Here is a 20,645-nt window from a genome sequence, read left to right on the forward strand (position 1 = left end):
GTGGTTTTGTGCAGGTCTTGTAGCTTTAGTTTTTGGTTTTGTTTTTGTCTGGTGGATTTGGAGCTCCTTTCCGGGAAACGTGCTAGACGGTAGCGCGATATTAATACACAGCAGCCTCTCCGGACTCTGGATTGGGGATTGCCAAATGTTATGTGGATTTTCTGGTGTAGTCTGTTTTGTCATATACTTTTGTGATATCATTCTGGGGGAACGTTGTCTCATTTTTTAACTGCATTGCATTTGTGGTTTCTAAATGACAATAAACTGAATCTGAATCTGAATCTGATGGTCTTTTTTATGGGTTATTGTTTTCTTTTATTTTCTTATGGGTATGGTGCGTATTTTTATTCTCTGCACATTGGGTGTTAGACAGTCTTTTTTCATATATATAAGGTTTGTTTATGGGTTTCTTTGTTTCATGTCTACTTGTAAGGAGACAAATAATGTAAAGTTGTATAATGTATACATTCTTCGAAAATAAATGTACTTTGAATTTTTAACTTGCAAATTCTGGCAACTTTGCACCTCTTTGAACAAATTTGAACAAGATCTCCTCTGCACTTCTCCAGTGCAGTCATGTCTCTTCTATAATGTGGTGATCTGAACTGTAGGTGGTATCAAGCTGCAGGTTGTAGCTGCCAATTGGCCATAAAAACTGAGAACTAAGCAGATTTGGTAATCAAACTTATCTCATTTATTCTACTGAAACTAGGAGAAATATTAAACCAATATATTTAAAATTGTGCAAAACATTTATATGTACTGTCTTAAGTACTGGTGACTGTCTATAACATTCCTTTTTGTTTTGCTATTTTGATTTGTGAATGAAAAATATGTAATGGTTGTTAGATATTTGTCTGAGTTCAAGCAAATATAGTATAGTGCAGAGAAAACGTATATTGCCAGGATTTGAAGGCCTGAGTTATAGGGAAAGGTTGAATATGTTTGGACTTTATTCCCTAGAGCGTAGGAAAATGAAGGGAGATATGACGGACGTATACAAAGTTAGGATGGGTATAAATACAGTTAATGCAAGCAGGCTTTTTCCACTGAGATTGGGTAAGATGAGAACTAGAGGTGAAAGGTGAAATGTTTAAGGAGAAGCTGAGAGGGAACTACTTCACTCAGAGGTGGATGAGAGTGTGGAACGAGTTGATTTCAATATGCTGGGAGAGTCCAGTACCAGAGGGCATGGTTTGAGAATAAGGGGTAGGTCATTTAGGACAGAGTTAAGGGAAAACTTCTTCTCCCAGAGAGTTATGAGGGTCTGGAATGCACTACCTCGGAAGGCAGTGGAGGCCAGTTTTCTGGATGCTTTCAAGAAGGAGCTAGATAGGTATCTTATGGATAGGGGAATCAAGGGATATGGAGACAAGGCAGGAACCGTGTATTGATAGTAGATGATCAGCCATGATCTCAAAATGGCGGTGCAGGCTCGAAGGGCCGAATGGTCTACTTCTGCACCTATTGTCTATTGTCTATAATATTTGGATAAATGCATGGATGGGAGGGGTATGGAGGGCAATGTCCTGGGTGTGGGTTAATGGGATTAGGCAGAAAAGCAGTTTGATATAGTCTAGATGGGCTGAAGGATGTGTTTCTTTTCTATGGCTCTAATATGACAACTTTTAATTACCTTTTGCACATTATTGAAATCCTATTGACAAGAATGGTGAATTGTGCAGATAATTTATGAAATTTACTGATGATTTTATTTTCACTGGGGCTTACGAAACGGGTCTATTGTGATTGGCCAGATCATTACTGCCATTTAATATTAAGTTTCATGATTCTTCATTTATTCTCAGGTATGGTACGTCTCAATAGCACTCACCAAAGATCTCACCCTGCTGTGGATCAAACAAGTGAAAGACCTACTCTGGCTCTGTTGTGAATTTCTAAAGCAGCTAAAGGTAAATTGAATCCTTTCATTTTGAATCTCTGACTGTATGGAGAGAAGTGTGTGTGAATAGAAAGCAGTAAATTAAATGTTTGTTCTTAAATGACTAAGTGTAACCAATTGGATTTCATCAGATGAACTTCAGGAGAGGGAAACCAGAGTTGACCCTGATATAGTTATTCTATAGATTTGCTGGAAAATTAAGCTCAGGGTTGTATATGGTGACATATATGTAATTTTGTAGCGGTGTGCTGCACGCAGCGCTAAAATTACGACATGGAGTAGGTAACTGCAGTCGAAGGAAAAAACTTTATTCGAAAACCTCAGCCTCACTTTTAAGCCTCCCTCAACCTGCCCCCCGTGGCGCAGAGGCTCCAAAGCTCTGTGCTCGCAAACCCCCGTAGGCTATCTAATTGTGAGCCGGTTCGGATGTGCCAGGAAATCAGGAAATGGGTCGCCACATAACCCCCCCCCCCCCCCCCCCCCAGAACCAGCGATACACCCCCCGATGTCCACAGTCTGGGCCAGAACCTGTTTGGGAGGTCGGCCTCTGCGCCGAGGTGCCGGAAACTCGGCCTGTTGTGCCAGGTCCACGTGGGCCGGTTTGAGGCGGTCCACCGTGAAAACCACCTCTTTCCCCCCAACGTCCAGCACGAACATGGACCCGTTGTTCCGGAGCACCATAAACGGCCCCTTGTATGGCCGCTGCAGCGGTGGCCGATGCCCGCCCCTTCGTACAAACACAAATTTACAGTTCTGCAGGTCTTTGGGTACTCAGGTCGGGTTCCGCCCGTGCTGTGAAGTGGGTATGGGGGCCAGGTTACCGAGCTTCTCGCGTAGTCTGCCCAGGACTGCTGCGGGATCTTCCTCTTGCCCCCGTGGGGCTGGTAGGAACTCCCCGGGGACGACCAGGGGCGCGCCGTATACCAACTCGGCCGACGAGGCGTGCAGGTCGTCCTTGGGCGCTGTGCGGATGCCGAGTAGAACCCAGGGAAGCTCGTCCGCCCAGTTGGCTCCTCGCTGGCGGGCCATGAGGGCCGACTTCAGGTGACGGTGGAAACGCTCCACTATCCTGTTCGACTGTGGGTGGTAGGCAGTTGTGTGGTGCAGCTGAGTCCCCAAAAGGCTGGCCATAGCTGACCACAGGCTGGAGGTGAACTGGGCACCTCTGTCGGAGGTAATGTGGGCCGGTACACCAAAGCAAGATATCCAGGTGGTGATCAGGGCTCGGGCGCAAGATTCGGAGGTGGTTTCGGTGAGCGGGACCACCTCTGGCCATCTTGTGAACCGGTCCACGATAGTCAGGAGGTGCCGCGCTCCGCGCGACACTGGCAGGGGGCCCACGATATCCACGTGAATGTGGTCGAAACGCCGGTGGGCGGGATGGAACTGCTGCGGTGGGGCTTTGGTCTGCCGCTGCACCTTGGCCGTCTGGCAGTGCATGCACGTTTTGGCCCATTCACTGACCTGTTTGCGGAGTCCATGCCAAACGAACCTGCTGGAAATCATCCGGACAGTTGTCCGGATGGAGCGATGCGCCAAGTTATGAATGGAGTCGAAAACACGGCGCCGCCAGGCTGTCGAGACGACGGGACGGGGCTGGCCGCTGGCGACGTCACAGAGTAGGGTCCTCTCACCCGGGCCTACGGGGAGGTCCTGGAGCTGCAAACCGGAGACTGCGGTTCTGTAACTCGGAATCTCCTCATCTGCCTGCTGTGCCTCTGCCAGTGCCTCAAAGTCTACCCCTTGGGAAAGGGCATGAACGGTAGGGTGAGAGAGCGCATCCGCCACGACATTGTCCTTACCCGAGACGTGCCGGACATCCATCGTGTATTCAGAGATGTAGGACAGGTGGCGTTGCTGGCAGGATGACCAGGGGTTGGACGCTTTCGTAAACGCAAAGGTAAGTGGTTTGTGGTCCGTGAACGCGATGAATGGCCGACCTTCTAGGAAGTACCTGAAATGCCGGATTGCCAGGTAGAGCGCCAACAGTTCCCGGTCGAAAGCACTGTACTTGAGCTTGGGTGGCCGCAGGTGTTTGCTGAAAAACGCCAGGGGTTGCCAGCGACCTGCGATGAGTTGCTCCAGCACCCCACCGACTGCCATGTTAGATGCGTCCACTGTGAGGGCGGTAGGGGCGTCCATTCTGGGATGTACTAGCATTGCGGCGTTCGCCAAAGCTTCCTTCGTTTGAACGAAAGCGGCGGCGGACTCCTCGTCCCAGGTAATGTCCTTGCTCGGACCCGACATCAGGGCAAACAGGGGGCGCATGATCCGGGCAGCTGAAGGGAGGAAGCGGTGGTAGAAATTGACCATACCTACGAATTCCTGAAGGCCTTTGATCGTGGTGGGTCGGGGGAAGTGACGGACCGCATCTACCTTAGCGGGCAGAGGGGTCTTTAGTAATCCTGTGGCCCTGGAAGTCAATGGTATCGAGTCCGAACTAGCATTTGGCAGGGTTGATTGTAAGACCGTACTCACTCAGTCGGGCGCAGAGTTGACGGAGGTGGGACAGATGCTCCTGACGACTGCTACTGGCTATGAGGATGTCGTCCAAATAGATGAACGCGAAGTCCAGGTCCCATCCCACCGCGTCCATTAACCGCTGGAACGTCTGTGCAGCATTCTTCAGGCCGAACGGCATGCGGAGGAACTCGAAAAGGCCAAACGGGGTGATGAGAGCCGTTTTGGGGACGTCGTCAGGATGCGTCGGGATTTGATGGTACCCTCGGACGAGGTCTACCTTGGAGAAGATCCGTGCGCCGTGCAGGTTTGCTGCAAAGTCCTGAATGTGCGGCACAGGGTAGCGGTCCAGTGTGTTAGCCTCGTTCAGCCTGCGGTAGTCGCCGCACGGTCTCCAGCCTCCCGTCGCTTTGGGCACCATGTGCAGGGGGGAGGCCCATGGGCTGTCGGACCGCCGGATGATCCCCAATTCCTCCATTCTCTGGAACTCCTCCTTCGCCAGTCGGAGCTTGTCCGGGGGAAGCCGCCGAGCGCGGGCGTGGACGGGTGGTCCCTGGGTCGGGATGTGGTGCTGTATGCCGTGTCGGGGCATGGCTGCTGTGAACTGCGGTGCCAGAACCGATGGGAAATCTGCCAGGACCCTGGTGAAGTCGTTGTCGGACAGCGTGATGGAGCCGAGGTGAGGGGCTGGCAACTGGGCTGCACCCAGGGAGAATGTCTGAAAGGTCTCGGCGTGTACCAGTCTCTTCCTGGGCAGGTCGACCAGTAGGCTGTGAGCCCGCAAAAAATCCGCACCCAGAAGCGGTTGGGCTACGGCGGCCAGTGTAAAGTCCCACGTGAAATGGCTGGAGCCGAACTGTAGCTGCACCTGACAGGTGCCATAGGTCCTTACTGTGCTGCCGTTCACGGCCCTCAGGGGGGGACCCGGTGCCCTGCTGCGGGTGTCGTAACTCGTCGGAGGTAAAACGCTGATCTCGGCACCAGTATCGACCAAAAGCCGGCGTCCTGACCTTCTATCCCACACATACAGGAGGCTATCCCAATGGCCAGCCGCCGTAGCCATCAGCGGCAGCTGGCCCTGGCGTTTCCCGGGAACTTGCAGGGCGGGCGACAAAGGCGGGCTTCTGCGCCCCACCGCTGGTGGTAGAAGCACCAGTGTTCATTGGGCCGGGGGTTTTTTCACCATGACAGTAGAAGAGTTACGCTCCAGAGTTTGGAGTGGCTTGAAATCCTGTTTCTTTTTATGATGAGGTAACCTGTGGATCTGTATAACAGGCTGGAAATATTTCTACTTTTTACAGCCAGATGTTCTGCAGGACTCCAAGTTCATCACATTGTATCTCACCATGCTGATCACATTCACAGATGCCTCGAACTGGAAAATACTAAGGGGAAAAGGTCAGTGGCTAAGTTCATTTAGCAAAAGACATTTGGATAGGAAAGGTTTAGAGGGATATGGACCAAATATGAGCAAGTGGGACTGGCTGTGGTGGGCATGTTAGTCGGCATGAACAAGTTGGGCCGAAAGGCCTGTTTCTGTACTGTATTGTTCTTTGACTCTATGTGTGTTAGACTCAGTTTTGATATTGCAAATGTTGCTGACAATACCCATCTGGGTTCAAACTAGAAGAAAGCTAACAATATAAATGGAAAATGTTTTCAGTACCCAGCAGGTCAGGGAGCATCTGAAAAAGGAAGGAGTTAGCATTTCAGTTGATGTGAAGTGCTTGCTCTGTTCTGTCTCCACAGATGCTGCTCTCCCACTGAGTATTTCTAATGTGCTGTTTCAGTTGCTCTTTTTCAGCATTAGCTGTATTTTACCAAATTAATAATGAGCATTTGGATAAGCACAAGCTGCATAATGTGTGTGAAAATGTCATCTAACAGAAATCAATAGTTTCATATTAAAACAATTCAGGAAAATGAAATATATTACATTAAAAAATCTTGTATGAGCAAAATCATACTTTTTATTCCAAAAAATGTCACGTTCTTTATTACTTTGTTAACAAGGAATAGAAGATAATGGTAACAATCAACTGTTGCCATAGAGCAAGTTCTTGTTTTCAATTTCAATGATAGGAGAGCACTTTGTGTAAAATAAGCAATTCCTCAGAAATGTCAAAGGGCAAAAGAAAATCAACAGCAAACCCCAACACCTGTCCAATTTTCCTTGAGGTACAATGAGGGACTGACACAAGTCCCATGGTTTTAAAATGTACAGATTTAAGATTGCTATGTTCTCTGGTGTTTGGTTCTCTTTCCCTGTGAAAACAACAGCATGCATTCACTTTATTTATGTCCCTCATGATTTTATACTCATCTATAAGATCATGCCTCATTCAAAGCTTAGCCTGTATGAGTACCTGGCAGAAACCCACAAGGTCATGAGGAGAATGTGCGACTTCCTTACAGACATCATGGGAATTGAACTCAGATCACTAGTGCTGCAAAGTGTTATTGCTATTTGCTACACTACCAAGGAATAATGTCCTAGTCTGCTTAACTTATCCCCATTAACTCAGGCCTCATGTCTTGGCAACATTCTCATGAACCTTTCACTCATTTCAGCTTAATGATATCTTTCCCATAACAATGAAGTGATCAAAACAGCACAGTCTTGTACAACTGCAACATAACATTCCAACTCTTCTACTCAGAGCTCTGACTGATGAAAGCCAAAATACCAATTGTTTTCTTCATCACCCTATCTGTGACACCACTTTCAGAAAATTATGTACTTGTACATCTAGGACCCTCTGTGCAGCACTCCTTGGGGCTCTACCATTTGCTATATAAGTCCTACCCTGATCTGTCTTAACATAACATAAGATTACATAAGAGATAAGAGCAAGAGTAGGCCAATCGGCCCCTCAAGCCTGCTCCGCCATTCAACAAGATCATGGCTGATCCAATCTTAACTCTAGTTTTCACCGAATCCCACAAGGCAACGGTGCCAGCCAACAGGGCACCATGCCGCCCATTTATTTTATTATTCATCCTGCCCAAACCCATGTGATCACCCGGGGGAAAAAAAACGATTTGCCAATTAAGGAGAAAAAATCTGGAAAATTCCTCTCCGACCCATCCAGGCTATCGAAAACTGGTCCAGGAGATCACATGGCTGATCTAAACCTAGCCTCATGTCCACTTACCTGCTCGCTCACCGTATCCCCTAATGCCATTTTTATCCAGGAAAATTTCTATCTCCGTTTTGAATTTATTGAGTGTAGTAGCTTCCACAGCTCTCTGGGGCAGTAAATTCCACAGCCCCACTACCCTCTGAGTGAAGAAATTTCTCCTCATCTCAGTCCTGGAACGGCATCCCCTTATTTTAAGATTATGCCCCCTAGTCCTAGTTTCACCCATCATTGGGAACATTCTCCCCGCATCCACCCGATCAAGACCCTTCACAATCTTATATGTTTCAATAAGCGCCTCTCATTCTTCGGAACTCCAATGAGTAGAGTCCCAATCTACTCAACCTCTCATCATACATCAACCCACCCATCCCCAGAATTAACCTAGTGAACCTTCTCTGTACTGCCTCGAGAGCCAGTATGTCCTTTCTTAAATATGGACACCAGAACTGCACGCAGTACTCCAGGTGTGGTCTCACCAATACCCAGTACAACTGCAGTAAGACCTCCCTGTTCTTATACTCCATCCCCCTAGCAATAAAAGCCAGCATTCCATTGGCCTTCTTGACCACCTGCTGCACTTGCATACTAACTTTTTGTGTTTCCTGCACCAGGACCCCCAGATCCTTTTGCACAGAAGCACTTTCCAGTTTCTCTCCATTTAGATAATAACTTGCTCTATTATTTTTCCTGCCACAGTGCAAGACCTCACACTTGTCAGTATTATATTTCATCTGCCAAATGTCTGCCCAATCACTCAGCCTATCTATGTCCCCCTGCAGAGTTTCAATGTCCTCCACACTCATTATACTCCCTCCCATCTTTGTGTCATCAGCAAACTTTGATACGTTGCACTTAGTACCTTTCTCCAAATCATTAATATAGATTGTAAAGAGTTGGGGTCCCAACACCGACCCCTGCGGAACACCACTAGTCACCAACTGCCAGTCTGAGAATAAACCATTTAACCCAACTCTCCGTTTTCTGTTAGAAAGCCAATCCTCCACCCATGCCAGAATATTATCCCCAATCCCATGATTTTTACTTTAAGTAATAATCTTTGGTGTGGCACCTTGTCAAATGCCTTTTGGAAGTCCAAATACACCACATCCACTGGTTCCCCTTTATCTACCCTATATGTTATGTCCTCAAAGAACTCCCAACAAATTTGTCAAACATGACTTCCCTTTTGTAAAGCCATACTGACTTTGTCCTATTAAGCTATGTTTATCCAAATGCCCTGTTACTGTATCCTTAATTATCGATTCCAACATTTTGCCAACCACAGATGTTAGGCTAACTGGCCTATAATTCCCAGCCTTCTGTCTATTGCCCGTTTTAAATAAAGGAGTTACATTAGCATTTTTCCAATCTGCCGGGACCATTGCCGAGTCCAGCGAGTTTTGAAAAATTATCACAAATGCATCCACAATCCCGACCGCCACTTCCCTTAAGACCCTAGGATGCAAGCCATCCGGTCCAGGGGATTTATCCATCTTCACTCCCATTAATTTATCAAGTACCATTTCCTTGGTGGTTTGAATCGTAGTTAGCTTCTCTCCCCCTAGAGCCCCCTGTTTATCCAGTGTTGGGATATTTTGAGTGTCCTCTACTGTAAAAACTGATACAAAATATTTACCAAAATACAAAACCTTGGACTTAACAAAATTGAGTGCCATTTGCCAATCCTTGGCCCACTTATGTAACTGATCAAGATAATTTGTGATTTTTGAGAACTTTCTGCACTGGCTATAATATCACTTACTTTATAGTATCATCTGCAAACTTAATAACTATGCTGTGTACCTTCATTATTTATACATATGATCTTAATCATTAATGAACAACAAGCATCCCAGCGCAGATCCTTGTGACACATTGCTAATCACAATCTGAGGAACAGTCTTCCTCATTGCTTTCTGCTTCCTACTGTCAAGCGAGTAATGAATCTAGTTTAGCTAATTGTTCCTGGATCCCACCTGATCTAACTTTCCAGACTAGCCTACCGTGTGTGTGTGTGTGTGTGTGTGTGTGTATGTCAGACACCGTATGTCTTTTTGCCTAGTGCCCACACAAGTAATTCCAGCAGAGATAAGGGGGATATATTGAGCAGTGAAAATTCAGTTTTAAGTTCTTTTTTCCCAAGGGCATTTGGGTCACTTTGATCTCCTGATCATCACTACCTAATTCAAGTATGTACATAGTTGTATCTCCAGTACAGAAAATTTACCTAATTTCCACAATTGGCGTATTCAATATAGAGTTGATCATTTGTATCCCTGCTTTGGTAAACCAGTTAATTTTCAATTTTTAACAACATTAAAATATAATTCTTTTGGAATAGAGTAGAGATTTGGAACTTAATGATCCAGGTTGCCAATGCCATTGATTTCTCTTGACGACAGGAGAAGCCCTGAGACCATCCATGAATCATATTTGTGCTAACATCATGGGACATCTCAATCAAAAGGGTTATTACACAGTTCTGCAGGTATGTGCAAAGTAAATTTATTATCAAAGTACATTTACTATGTCATCATTTTCTTTTCGGAAAACTCAATAAATCTATAGAAATCTCAGAGTGGACCAGTTGCATAATGTTTAGCACAACACTTTACAGTACAGGTGACCCCGGTTCAATTCCCACCACTGCTGTAAGGAGTTTGTCCATTCTTCTTGTGACCACATGAGTTTCCACTAGGTGCTCTGATATCTTCCCACAGTCCAAGGTCGCACTGGTTGCTAGGTGAATTGGTCATTGTAAGTTGTCCTGTGATTAGGCTGGGATAATAACGGGGGATTGCTGGGCAGCACGGCTTGAAGGGTTGGAAGGGTTCTATTCTGTGCTGTATCTCAATAAATGAATAATAACCAGAACAGGATCAATGAAAGACCACACCAACTTGTGCAAAATACAACAAACTTTAGAAATACAAAAAAAAACATTGATAAATATTGAGAACGTGAGATTAAAAAGTCCTTGGAAATTAGTGCATTGGTTGTGGGAACACTTCAGTGATGGGGCAAATGAATTTGAGTGAAGTTATCCCCTTTGGTTCAAGAGCCTAATGGTTGAGGGGTAATAACTATTCATGAACCTGGTGGTATGAGAGCTGAATCCTTGTGGTATGTGCAAAAATTCAGCAAACGGTGTGTTGTTAACATTTGGGTTGGGATTATCATTTGTTAGCTGTATGTCTAATTAATAAACCATTGTTAAGCTTGAAAAATTCCAAAGAATATTCCTTGGCAACCTACAGAAGTGAAATTACTTTGTGCTTCAAGACATAGACCATGCCCTCAAACGGTTGCATTCTATTACCTGAATATAAGACAATATCATTTGTTAAGTTGCAATGTATAGTGACCAACATGTATCCCAAAACATGTTGCTATTATTTATGAATGATGTTTGGGCAGTTAATCTTAATACAAGAGCTCAGACTGAAGTTGACTGATGTTTCAATGTCTGAATAATTAAGGCTCATGTTTATAGTATGTGACATTCATATGTGGTATAATGAGTATTCATGTTTTTTGTTGGAGGTGAAATCTAACTTTCTTTATCCCTAGATATTATTAACAAATGGGCTAGCAAGATCCAAACCATCTCTGTCAAAAGCCACTTTAACAGCTATTTTCACCCTTGCATTAAGGTAAGAGAACATGCTGAGCAAACATCATATTTTCTGTTATTTCTTGCTGCAAAGTTACCTAAAAATTGCCAGCAAAGCTTTAAAAATAAATCAAGTCAAGTTCATTGTCATTTAACTATTTATATGTCTACTATCAACATGTTTCTCCAACCAGGGTGTACTCATACAGTAGTACTCATAACACACAATAACTTAGGAAAATAAAAATGAAATCTTCAAATGAATTACACATAAGTAAACGAAGTAAGGTGCATAAATTAAATATTGTCAGGTACAGAACAGATTAACTGGTGACGCTTTAAATGCGATGTGGCAGAGAGTTCGGAAGCCTAATGGCCCAATAGAAGAAACTTTATGTTTTTATGCATCAGAAACTCCTGTCTGATGGTAGAAAGTCAAAGAGGATGCTGAATGGATGGGTGGGATCCTTGATCTAAGGGTACTGGGTGTGCAGTGCTCCTGATAAATGTCCCTGATGGATGGTAGGGAAGCCCCGATGATCCTCTTGGCCGTTCTCACTGTTCTTTGTAGGGACTTCCGGTCCGATGTTTGGTTGCTCCCATAGCAGATGGAGATGCAGCTTGTCAATAAACTTCACTGATACAGAATTACTCTCTTGAGGAGTTCAGATCAGATCAATTTCCTTTATTTATCACATGTACAGAAACACCCAACACAACCTGAGGATGAACTGGGGGCAGCCCACAAGTGTTGCCACACATTCCAGTGCCATTATAGCAGGCTCACAATGTTCAGCAGAGCAACAGCAACAGTAAACCAAGCCCCTTTCCACCCTCCTGTCCACTCACTGACACACAGAGACAGTCCTCCAACACCAAAGCAGACTGCCTCTGGGCCTTCAGCGACAGTTACATGAAGCATACAACAATAAAGGTAATCAAGCACCATGTGGTACATATTTTAGCTTAATCATTGGTGCTTTAATGCTGCCCATGGTCATATCCAAGTCCTGGCCCAGTATCTTTGTATGAAAACGGAACATGTTTATCTTCCCTTGTTCTTGCTTTTCAGTAAAGGGGGATGATATTGCTAAGTGTTCCAGTGTTCCATACTAAAATTTAAAAAAGATTTTTTAGAATGTTACTTTTTCCTTCACCATCAGACCTACATTCCACGTATTTGTTACGTAGATTGTTGGTTTGCTTCCAAATATAGACTTTCAGGCAGATTTTATGGAAGTACAAAAAATTAATTTTGCCAATCTTATTATGTCTTTCAAACATTTTAGAGCTTGTCATGCAGGGAAATATTACCAAAATGGGAAGTTGGCAGATTCACTGCACAATATGATCACACAAATAAGTTAAAAGAATAATTGTTGGTTTTTTGACAATAATTTAGGATGTTATCTTGACTAGATGCAGACCCAACATGTGAGTGCATGCAGACAAAACCTCAGCTGAATACCGCAAATTGTCTGCTTAAAAAGGCTTGATACTATAATTCTGGATTCCTTGTGAATGTGTTTGGAGAAAAAGCACCGACTACTAATTAATTTCTTCCACTAATTATGTTCTTTTTCAATAGACCAGTGATTGCTGCACATTTCTCGGATAACCTGCTCCGGTCCTTTCTACTACATATTATGTCAGTCCCCGCGCTGGTGATGCATCTCTCTACCATAGTACCCGAGGTAAAGCAGGCTCACAGGACATCCAGTGGGGAGGCATGAGTGGACAAGGGAGTCAGATAGAGAGAGATCACTGTAGGAACTGGAGAGTAGAGGGGAAGGAAAGTGGTAGGATCCCTTTGAAGTTGGTGGACGTTACGGAGCATGATGTACTGGATCCGGAGGCTTGTGAGATGGTAGCTAAGGACAAAAGGAACCCTATCCCTGTTATGGTGTTATGGGGGTGAGGGTGGATGTCCAGAAAATGAAGACGATGAGGGCGAGGGTAGCATCAGCGGTGGAGGAATTGAAAGCCGGTCTCCTGAAGAAGGAGGATACTTCAGACATTCTGTATTGGAAAGCCTTATCCAGATGTGGTGGAGAAGGAAGAAATGAGAAAAGGAAATAGATTTCTTTTTACAAGAGACAGGGTCAGAAGAGGTATCGTCAAGATAGCTGTGAGAATCTGTAGGTTTATAAAAGGTATCAGTAGACAGTCTGTCTTCGTCATTGGAGATCAAGAAAGGGGAGAAAGGTGTCAGAGATGGACCAAGTATGTTTGAGGGCAGGATGGAAGTTGCAGGCAAAGTTAATAAACTGAGCATGGGTGCACGAAGCAGCACCAATGCAGTTGATGTAGTGCAGGCAGAGTTGGGGAGCATTACCAGTATATAATAAAATATCTTTCTAAGGCCTCCTTAAGTTAGCAAGATAATTTCCTTCAGTTTTCAAGATCTTCCAAAGCATTTCTCTGTTTTTGAATAGGGCAACTCATGACTAAATCTCCGTCAATTTCAAATGATGATGATAGTTAACAAATGATTTCACCCAATGCTGTCTCATGCGTGCAGCTTTTTAAAAGAGATATCTTGAATCGATTAATTGGCATCTCAAGGTGAATCATTTCACTTCCCCAAGTTCTGATCCTATCTTGTGGTATTCAATTTCCGACATTTTAATTCTAAATTTGTTATTTTGATAAATCTCTATATTTTCCACACTGTATTCAGTACTCCACGTTCAATTTTCCTGCACTGGCTAGATAGTGTGTATTGTTTTTCTAGATGGTAGCTCTTTGGGTGCTATTCAAGAAAGCTGAAATCCATTTTGCAGAATTCCTAGAAAACAATATCATCAGTAAGTGAAAACTTAAAAAAAAACAATAAAATGCTCAAAATACTGGGCTAATCGGGCAAAAACTGTGGAAAAGGAAGCAACATTAAGATTTCAGTTTAAAACCCTTTATCAGGGTTTGGTTCTGTAATCGGAAATTCTGTTTCTCATTCCATGAATGCTGGTGCAGCGATATCATTGCCAGGTTTGGGAAAGAGTCCACTTGTGTATCAAGAGAATTGATTACTAAAACATTTTTAGTGTAGAATTGTTTTGCATATTAAAAGCTCATGATGCATTTTGGGGAGAACGTGGCTTGAGAAGAGAATTCAAAGAGGTTTCAAGGTGGTTCAGGGAAATTATGTAGTAAACAGCTGAATGTTATTAGAATGGGGAAAATGGGAGTTCCAACCAGATTTGGGTGTCCTTTTGCACCAGTCAATGAAAGCAAGCAATTAGGAAACAAATAATATGTTAGTCTTCTTTGCAAGAAAATTTAAATACAGGAGTAATCTTAATGGACTTGTACAGGATCTTGATATGACCGTTTTGGGAGTTTTAAGTCTGTCGCAGTGTCATTATCTGAGCAAGGTTGTTCTTGCCAAGAAGGTCATGAAATGAAGATTTAATATAGGGATTCCTGGATGGAGAATTTAATGTAAGAGAAGAGAATGGGTCAATTAGGCTTGTTTTCACTGGAATTTTGAAAAATGAGGAGAATCTGAAAGAAACGTGACATTCTAACAGGACTGGGCAGACAGAGAGGATCTTCCTGATGGCTGAGGAATCCTGCATCGGGGATCACAGCCTTTGGATATATGAAGTGCCATTTAGAATAGAGATTGGGAGAAGTTCTTCACCCATGGCCTGGGAATCTGTGGAATGCTTTTCCTCGGAAGGCAGTGCAGGTCAAGTCATCAAATGCATTTCTTGCTGTCTGAGGGATACTTAAGTTCAAGTTTATTGTCATTCAGCCATAGAGCTAAATGAAGCATCATTCCTCTGGGATCAAGGTGCAAGACACAGTACATAGTCACACAGAGCACGTAAAATTATGATCCAACACATAGAGTCACGAAATAAATCAGCGCAAGTCCCTGAGTGCTATGTCCTGAAGATTGACAGGTTGGCATAAAGTGTGAATGTATGTTTATATATAATGTTACTGACACTATTATAATAAAACAAGCAGTCGTATAAATATGTGAAACAGGATAAAGGTGGGAATAGAGTACAGTACTGAAGTGGATAAGCATACTGAGCCTTGACCTTCTGCTCTTATTTTCTATTTCTGCATATCTCTTTTTGTCTTCAAAAACTGTGACTTGCTTCAATTAAGTTCAAACTTTTCCACTTGACAATAGTTTTCCTTCAGCATTTGCCTTGTTTTCTGCTGACCCACTCAATTTTTGTATTTCATTGGGTGCCGCAGTAGCAGAGTGATTATTACAGTTTGGGGCATCGGAGTTCAATCCTGGTGACCTCCGTGAGGAGTCTGTCCGTTCTCCCCACGGAATGTATGGGATTTCTCCAGGTGCTTCAGTTTCCTCCCAGAGTCAAAACACATACCAGTTAGCAGGTTGATTGGTCATTGTAAATTGTCCCTTGATTAGGTTAGGCTTAAATCAGGGGTTATTGGGGTTCCCGAATGGTGTGACTCAAAGAGTTGGAAAGGCCTATTCTGTGCTGTACCTGTAAGTAAATAAATAAATCTCAAGAGAGACGTGTAGGTCTTTGCATATGTTTTAAACAAGTTTTGCAGAGTTCAAGGGATTCACTTTGGTGTTGCATAAGTCAGTAATTTGTGATGACTGAGCTGCATGAGGTATAAAATGTGTGAAAATACCTTGAAACATTGTTGCATCTCATACTCCCTTGCTCCAAGTACCCTCTCAGTTCTCACCAGGCCTGTAATTGTTTCTGTACATTTAGTGCATGTCTACTATCCATTCCCATGAGCTGCTGCGAAAATTTATCCTGTTTTTAAGTCGAGATGAACAGTGCAGCGATATCTGTGTGTGCCTGGAGGGAAGCCATACACTTTGTTTGCTGGGTGAGTGTTCCAATGTTATCTTTTTATTCAAGGCTATGCTTAAAATGTTGCTTTAATTTTGCAAAAGCAGTCTTTGTTTAGTATTACATGTGCAGATGCTTTAAAGAGTACTGGGTGGGTATACCAGGCACCCCAGTGCTCCTGGTTACAGAACAGGCTCCTGTTGTCCGTGTTTGGAAATGAGAGGATATCTAGACTCACTTTGGTGAATTTATATAAGACATTAAAAGATTAGGAAGCTTAAAACCAAGAATCTAATTCACAGAGAACCAAGTTTAAAATTCTCTGTCTGTATTAAGATTGGAATAGTCTTAGCATCTCAGGAAAAGAAAAAAACCTTTATTTAAAATCAGAATCATTGACCTATGTCATCAAGTTTGTTGTTTATGTGGCAGCAGTACACTGCAAGATGTAAAACTTAACATAAGTTACAAAACAAGAGTGCTAAAGAGGAATAACAAGGTAGTGTGCACGGACCCTTCAGAAATCTGATGGTGGAAGGGGAAGAAGCTGTTCCTAAGCTCCTGCATCTACCTCCCTGACAGTAGAAGAGGGCATTTCTTGAATGGTAAGGGTATTTAATGGTGGATGCTGCCTTCCAGAGGCATTACCTCTTGAAGATGCCCTTGATGGTATGGAGATGACTGAGTCTACAGCAGCTTGATGATCCTACACATTGGTGCCTCCATGACAGCCGGTGATGCAACCAGTCAGAATGTTCTTCTGTGGAAATTTACAAGAGTCTTTGGTGATAGATCGTCTCCTCAAACTCTAAAGAAGTAAAACAGCTGGTGTGCCTTCATGATTACATCAGTGTTGGACTAGATCCTTTGTACTATTGTCATCCCTGAACTTGAAGCTGCTCACCCAATCCACCACTCACTTCTCAATGAGGACTAGTTACCCCCTGTCCACTCCCCCTTCCTAGCCTAATTGTCTGTTACACCGTTGGCATTTAAGGCAGCACTGAAGGTCCTCAGTCACTGGTGGTGCCCTGGGCTTCATTCATCATGCCAGTAGCTTCCTCTTGGTTTTCACTACTGTCAGTCATGCAAGTCCTGGGTAGAGACTCATGAATGTCATGGCACTCAGATGTAGAAGGATTCTTCACTGCTGTTTTTGTAACAATTTTATTTTACCAGTCAGGGTTGTTAGCTCTGGGCTGAACCCCCAAACCTGGAGGACCACCTTTTGACCTAATTGGCATAGGTGATGCTACCAAGAGCCAAAGCGTAAAGCCCTAACTCCAGCCAACATAGCTCTTGGGTCATTGAGGCAGCAAGCCTTCAAACCACGACAAGGTTGTGGTCCTCTTGGAGGTCCCCTTCCACAATTAATTTCTTTGGCTTGCTGATGTTGAGTGTGAGGATGTTATTGTGATGCTACTGAACCAGCCGTTCTATCTTACCCCCTCGTCATCAGAGCATTTGCAGAAGGCATTTGGGGTGTGTCTAGCCACACATTCACTGAGACTAGACAGAGTAGAGCAGTGGGTGAAGCATGCATCTTTGAGGTGTATCTGTGTTGATTGTCAGTCAGGACAATATAATTACTGCTGCACACTGACTGCCATTGCCTGATAAGGAAGCTGATGATCCAGTTACAGAGGGAGGTATAGAGTCCAGGTTTTGAAGCTTGGTGATTAGTACTGAGAGGATGATAGTTTTGAACACCGAGCTGTAATCGGTTAACAGCAGTCTGATGTATATTTTGCTGTTGTATAGGTGTTCCGAAGGTGAGCCAGTAGATCTGTTGTGGTAGTAGGCAAATAGTGGGTCCAAATTTTTTCTCATGTAGGAAGTCAATTCTAACCATGAACAAACTCTAAAAGCACTTCATCACAGTAGATGTAAGTGCTACTGGACAATAGTCATCGAGGCAGTTCAACCTGCTCTGTTGGCCTGCATGATTGAGGAGGTGGCGACCTCCGATGTAGCAGTGAGAGGCTGAAGATCTCATTGAACATTCTAAACAGGTGAATGGCACAGGCTCTCAATATCCTGTCAGCTACATTGTTGGGGCTGGACACATTGTTGATTTTTGCTGGAAAACTGGTTCTAAATTCTGTTTTTTTGTGTTGAACGACTGGCTGGTTCTTGCTGCAGTTTCTTTTTCAAAACCAGAGGCCAGTGTATTTAGAGAAAACACGAAGGAAACAGAGGAGAGGTGAACTAAGCTTTGCTTTGGGTTACAGAGTTGAATATTGATTCAAATAATTTTTAATTTTTAACCTTGATTTTTAATTAAATCTGCCCATCTGATACAGGGAATCTAATTTATCTGGCTTATGTATCGGAGAAGGTTTTGGAGGAGGAGACGAATCATTTTATCAGTGGGCTGACTGCAATGCTGACATATTGCCAGCAATATGTATCTCAGAAGAAGTCAAACCTGACACACTGGCACCCAGTACTGGGCTGGTTCTCACAGACTGTTGACTATGGGTATGTACTAGCATTCATTGTCTGCACTGTTCAATTAACTGTGTCAAACTAGTGTGCTATTCAGTTTTATGGTTTTTGTGTCTCTGAGCTCCATTTTACTCTTTATATAACTGAAAAAACTGTTGGTACCCTGCTTTATGTTATTGGTTGGTTTGCCCTCCGATTTCATCATTTCCCTTCTTATTGCCTTTTGTTGGATTTTAAAACTTCCCTCTCACTTTTGCTACCTTGTATGTCTTTTCCTTGGCTTTTATGTAATGCTTAGCTTCCCTTTTCAGCCAAGGTTGCCTATTCCTGCCATTTGACAATATCTTCTGTTGGACATATCTATCCTGCACCTTGTGAACTACTCCCAGAAACTTCAGCCACCTCTACTCTGCCACCAGCCACCATCCCCCCCCCCCCCCCCCCCAAGTATCCTCCTCCAGTCCACCTGGGCAAGCTCCTCTCTCATGCCTCCGTAATTTCCTTTATTCCATTGTGATACTGATACGTGTGACTTATGCTTCCCTCTCTCTCAAACTGCAGTATGAATTCAATCATATTATGATCACTGCCTCCTAAGAGTTACTTTACTTTAAGCTCCCTAATAAAATCTGGATTATTACCCAATACCCAATCTAAGCCTTTCCTCAAGCAGGCTGAAGCACAAGCTGCTCTAAAAAGCCATCTCTTAGGCATTTAACAAATTCCCTCTCTTGTGATTGGACACCAACCTGATTTTCCCAATCCCCTTGCATATTGAAGTCCCCCATTACAATTGTGACAGTACCCTTATTAAATGCCCATTCCAGCTCCATCTGCAATCTCAACCCAACATCTTACTATTTGGAGGCCTATATATGATTCTCATAATCTTGTTTTACCCTTGCAGTTTCTTAATTCCACCCACAAAGATTTGATGTTTTCTGACCCTATGTCACCTCTTCCTAAAGATGAACAGGTAGTCCCCGAGTTACAAACATCTGACTTACGGCCAACTCGTACTTACGAACCAAGGAAGGAGAACGCTGTCTGCCATTTTAAGTCAGATCTCAACGTCGTCCACCATTTTAAGTCGTTGCCGTTGACACTGTATTGCATGTTTAACTTTGCATTTGGCTTAAAATTTTATTAGTAAGATTCACCCTGACCCCCCCCCCCCCCCCCCACCCCTGTTCCGGTCGGCTGGTGGCGCTGTGAGATCAGCGCTGGGCTGGAGAACGGTGGTTTCCGAGTTCGATCCTGTGACAGACTGCATCCGTGCTGGGTTGATATCGAGCTCGCAACTCAACCTCGTAAAAAAAAACACTGCGACCTCCAGTTTAAATTCCCACACGGAATATTGTGGAGGATCAAATACCCAAACCCAGCACAGCCCCCACTTGTCCCATTCAGCCTGTCTCAGTGTGGTGGTCCTTAAGACCCAGTGGACCTTGGGAGCTGATGGAGTTCAGGACCCGATGCCCACAGTGTTTCTGTTTCATTGACAGGAAGTGATCGCGATTGAAAATAAAGTGGAAATAATAAAGCACTTGGAAAGAGATGAAACGCCATCGGTCATTGGAAAAACGTTAGGCTACAGTCGGTCAACGATCGGAAAAATTTTAAAGGATAATGGATAAAGTGAGAATAATGGAGCATGTGAAAAGCCCTGCCCCAATGAAAGCTACAATTATTACTAAGCAACGCAGTGGTTTAATTATTGGAATACATACGTCTCTTAAGTGTTTTATATGCATAGAAAGGTAAAATATATAATATATACTAAGACAAGTGTTTGATTAATTGATGCCAGATGTACTTGTTCCGACTGACCTACAAATCTGACTTAAATACGGACTCAGGAATGGAACTTGTACGTAACCCGGGTACTGCCTGTAATTCCATCTCTTACCAACAGAGCCACATCACTGCCTATACCATTCTGCCTATGCTTTCAATTTCAAAGTTTATCCTTTGATATTAAGCTCCCAACTTTGACCACCTTTCAACCACGACTCACGTCATACTGACCAATCTCCAGAAGTTCATCCACCTAATTCTGAATGCTAAGTGCATTTAAATACAATACTTGGTCCTGCATTCTTCTCCCTTTTGAATTTTGCCTCTGTGGTACAATCTTAACACTTTGCACTGTCTGCATTTGTACTCAGTCATTGGTTTGTCCTTCTTTACATTCATATTACACCCATCATCTACTTGTAAATCTGCTGGCTCATCCTCAGCTCTATCATACTGGTTCCCATCCCCCTGCCATATTAGTT

General features: G+C 43.7%; 1 protein-coding gene across 4 annotated transcripts in view; it reads left to right on the top strand.

Annotated features, from left to right (window-relative positions):
* The window catches only part of ube3b (ubiquitin protein ligase E3B), a 74,067-nt gene that overhangs the window by 14,192 nt on the left and 39,230 nt on the right, over positions 1–20,645 (top strand). For all 4 annotated transcript variants that reach the window (XM_059987890.1, XM_059987887.1, XM_059987888.1 and 1 more), the window contains exons 6-12: positions 1,809–1,913; positions 5,665–5,761; positions 9,909–9,994; positions 11,077–11,159; positions 12,708–12,813; positions 15,835–15,955; positions 18,222–18,399. In XM_059987890.1, coding sequence (XP_059843873.1) covers positions 1,809–1,913; positions 5,665–5,761; positions 9,909–9,994; positions 11,077–11,159; positions 12,708–12,813; positions 15,835–15,955; positions 18,222–18,399 — 776 coding nt within the window. The remainder of the gene's footprint in view (positions 1–1,808; positions 1,914–5,664; positions 5,762–9,908; positions 9,995–11,076; positions 11,160–12,707; positions 12,814–15,834; positions 15,956–18,221; positions 18,400–20,645) is intronic.

Source organism: Hypanus sabinus, chromosome 13 (assembly GCF_030144855.1).
Source record: "Hypanus sabinus isolate sHypSab1 chromosome 13, sHypSab1.hap1, whole genome shotgun sequence".
Lineage (NCBI taxonomy): Eukaryota > Metazoa > Chordata > Chondrichthyes > Myliobatiformes > Dasyatidae > Hypanus > Hypanus sabinus.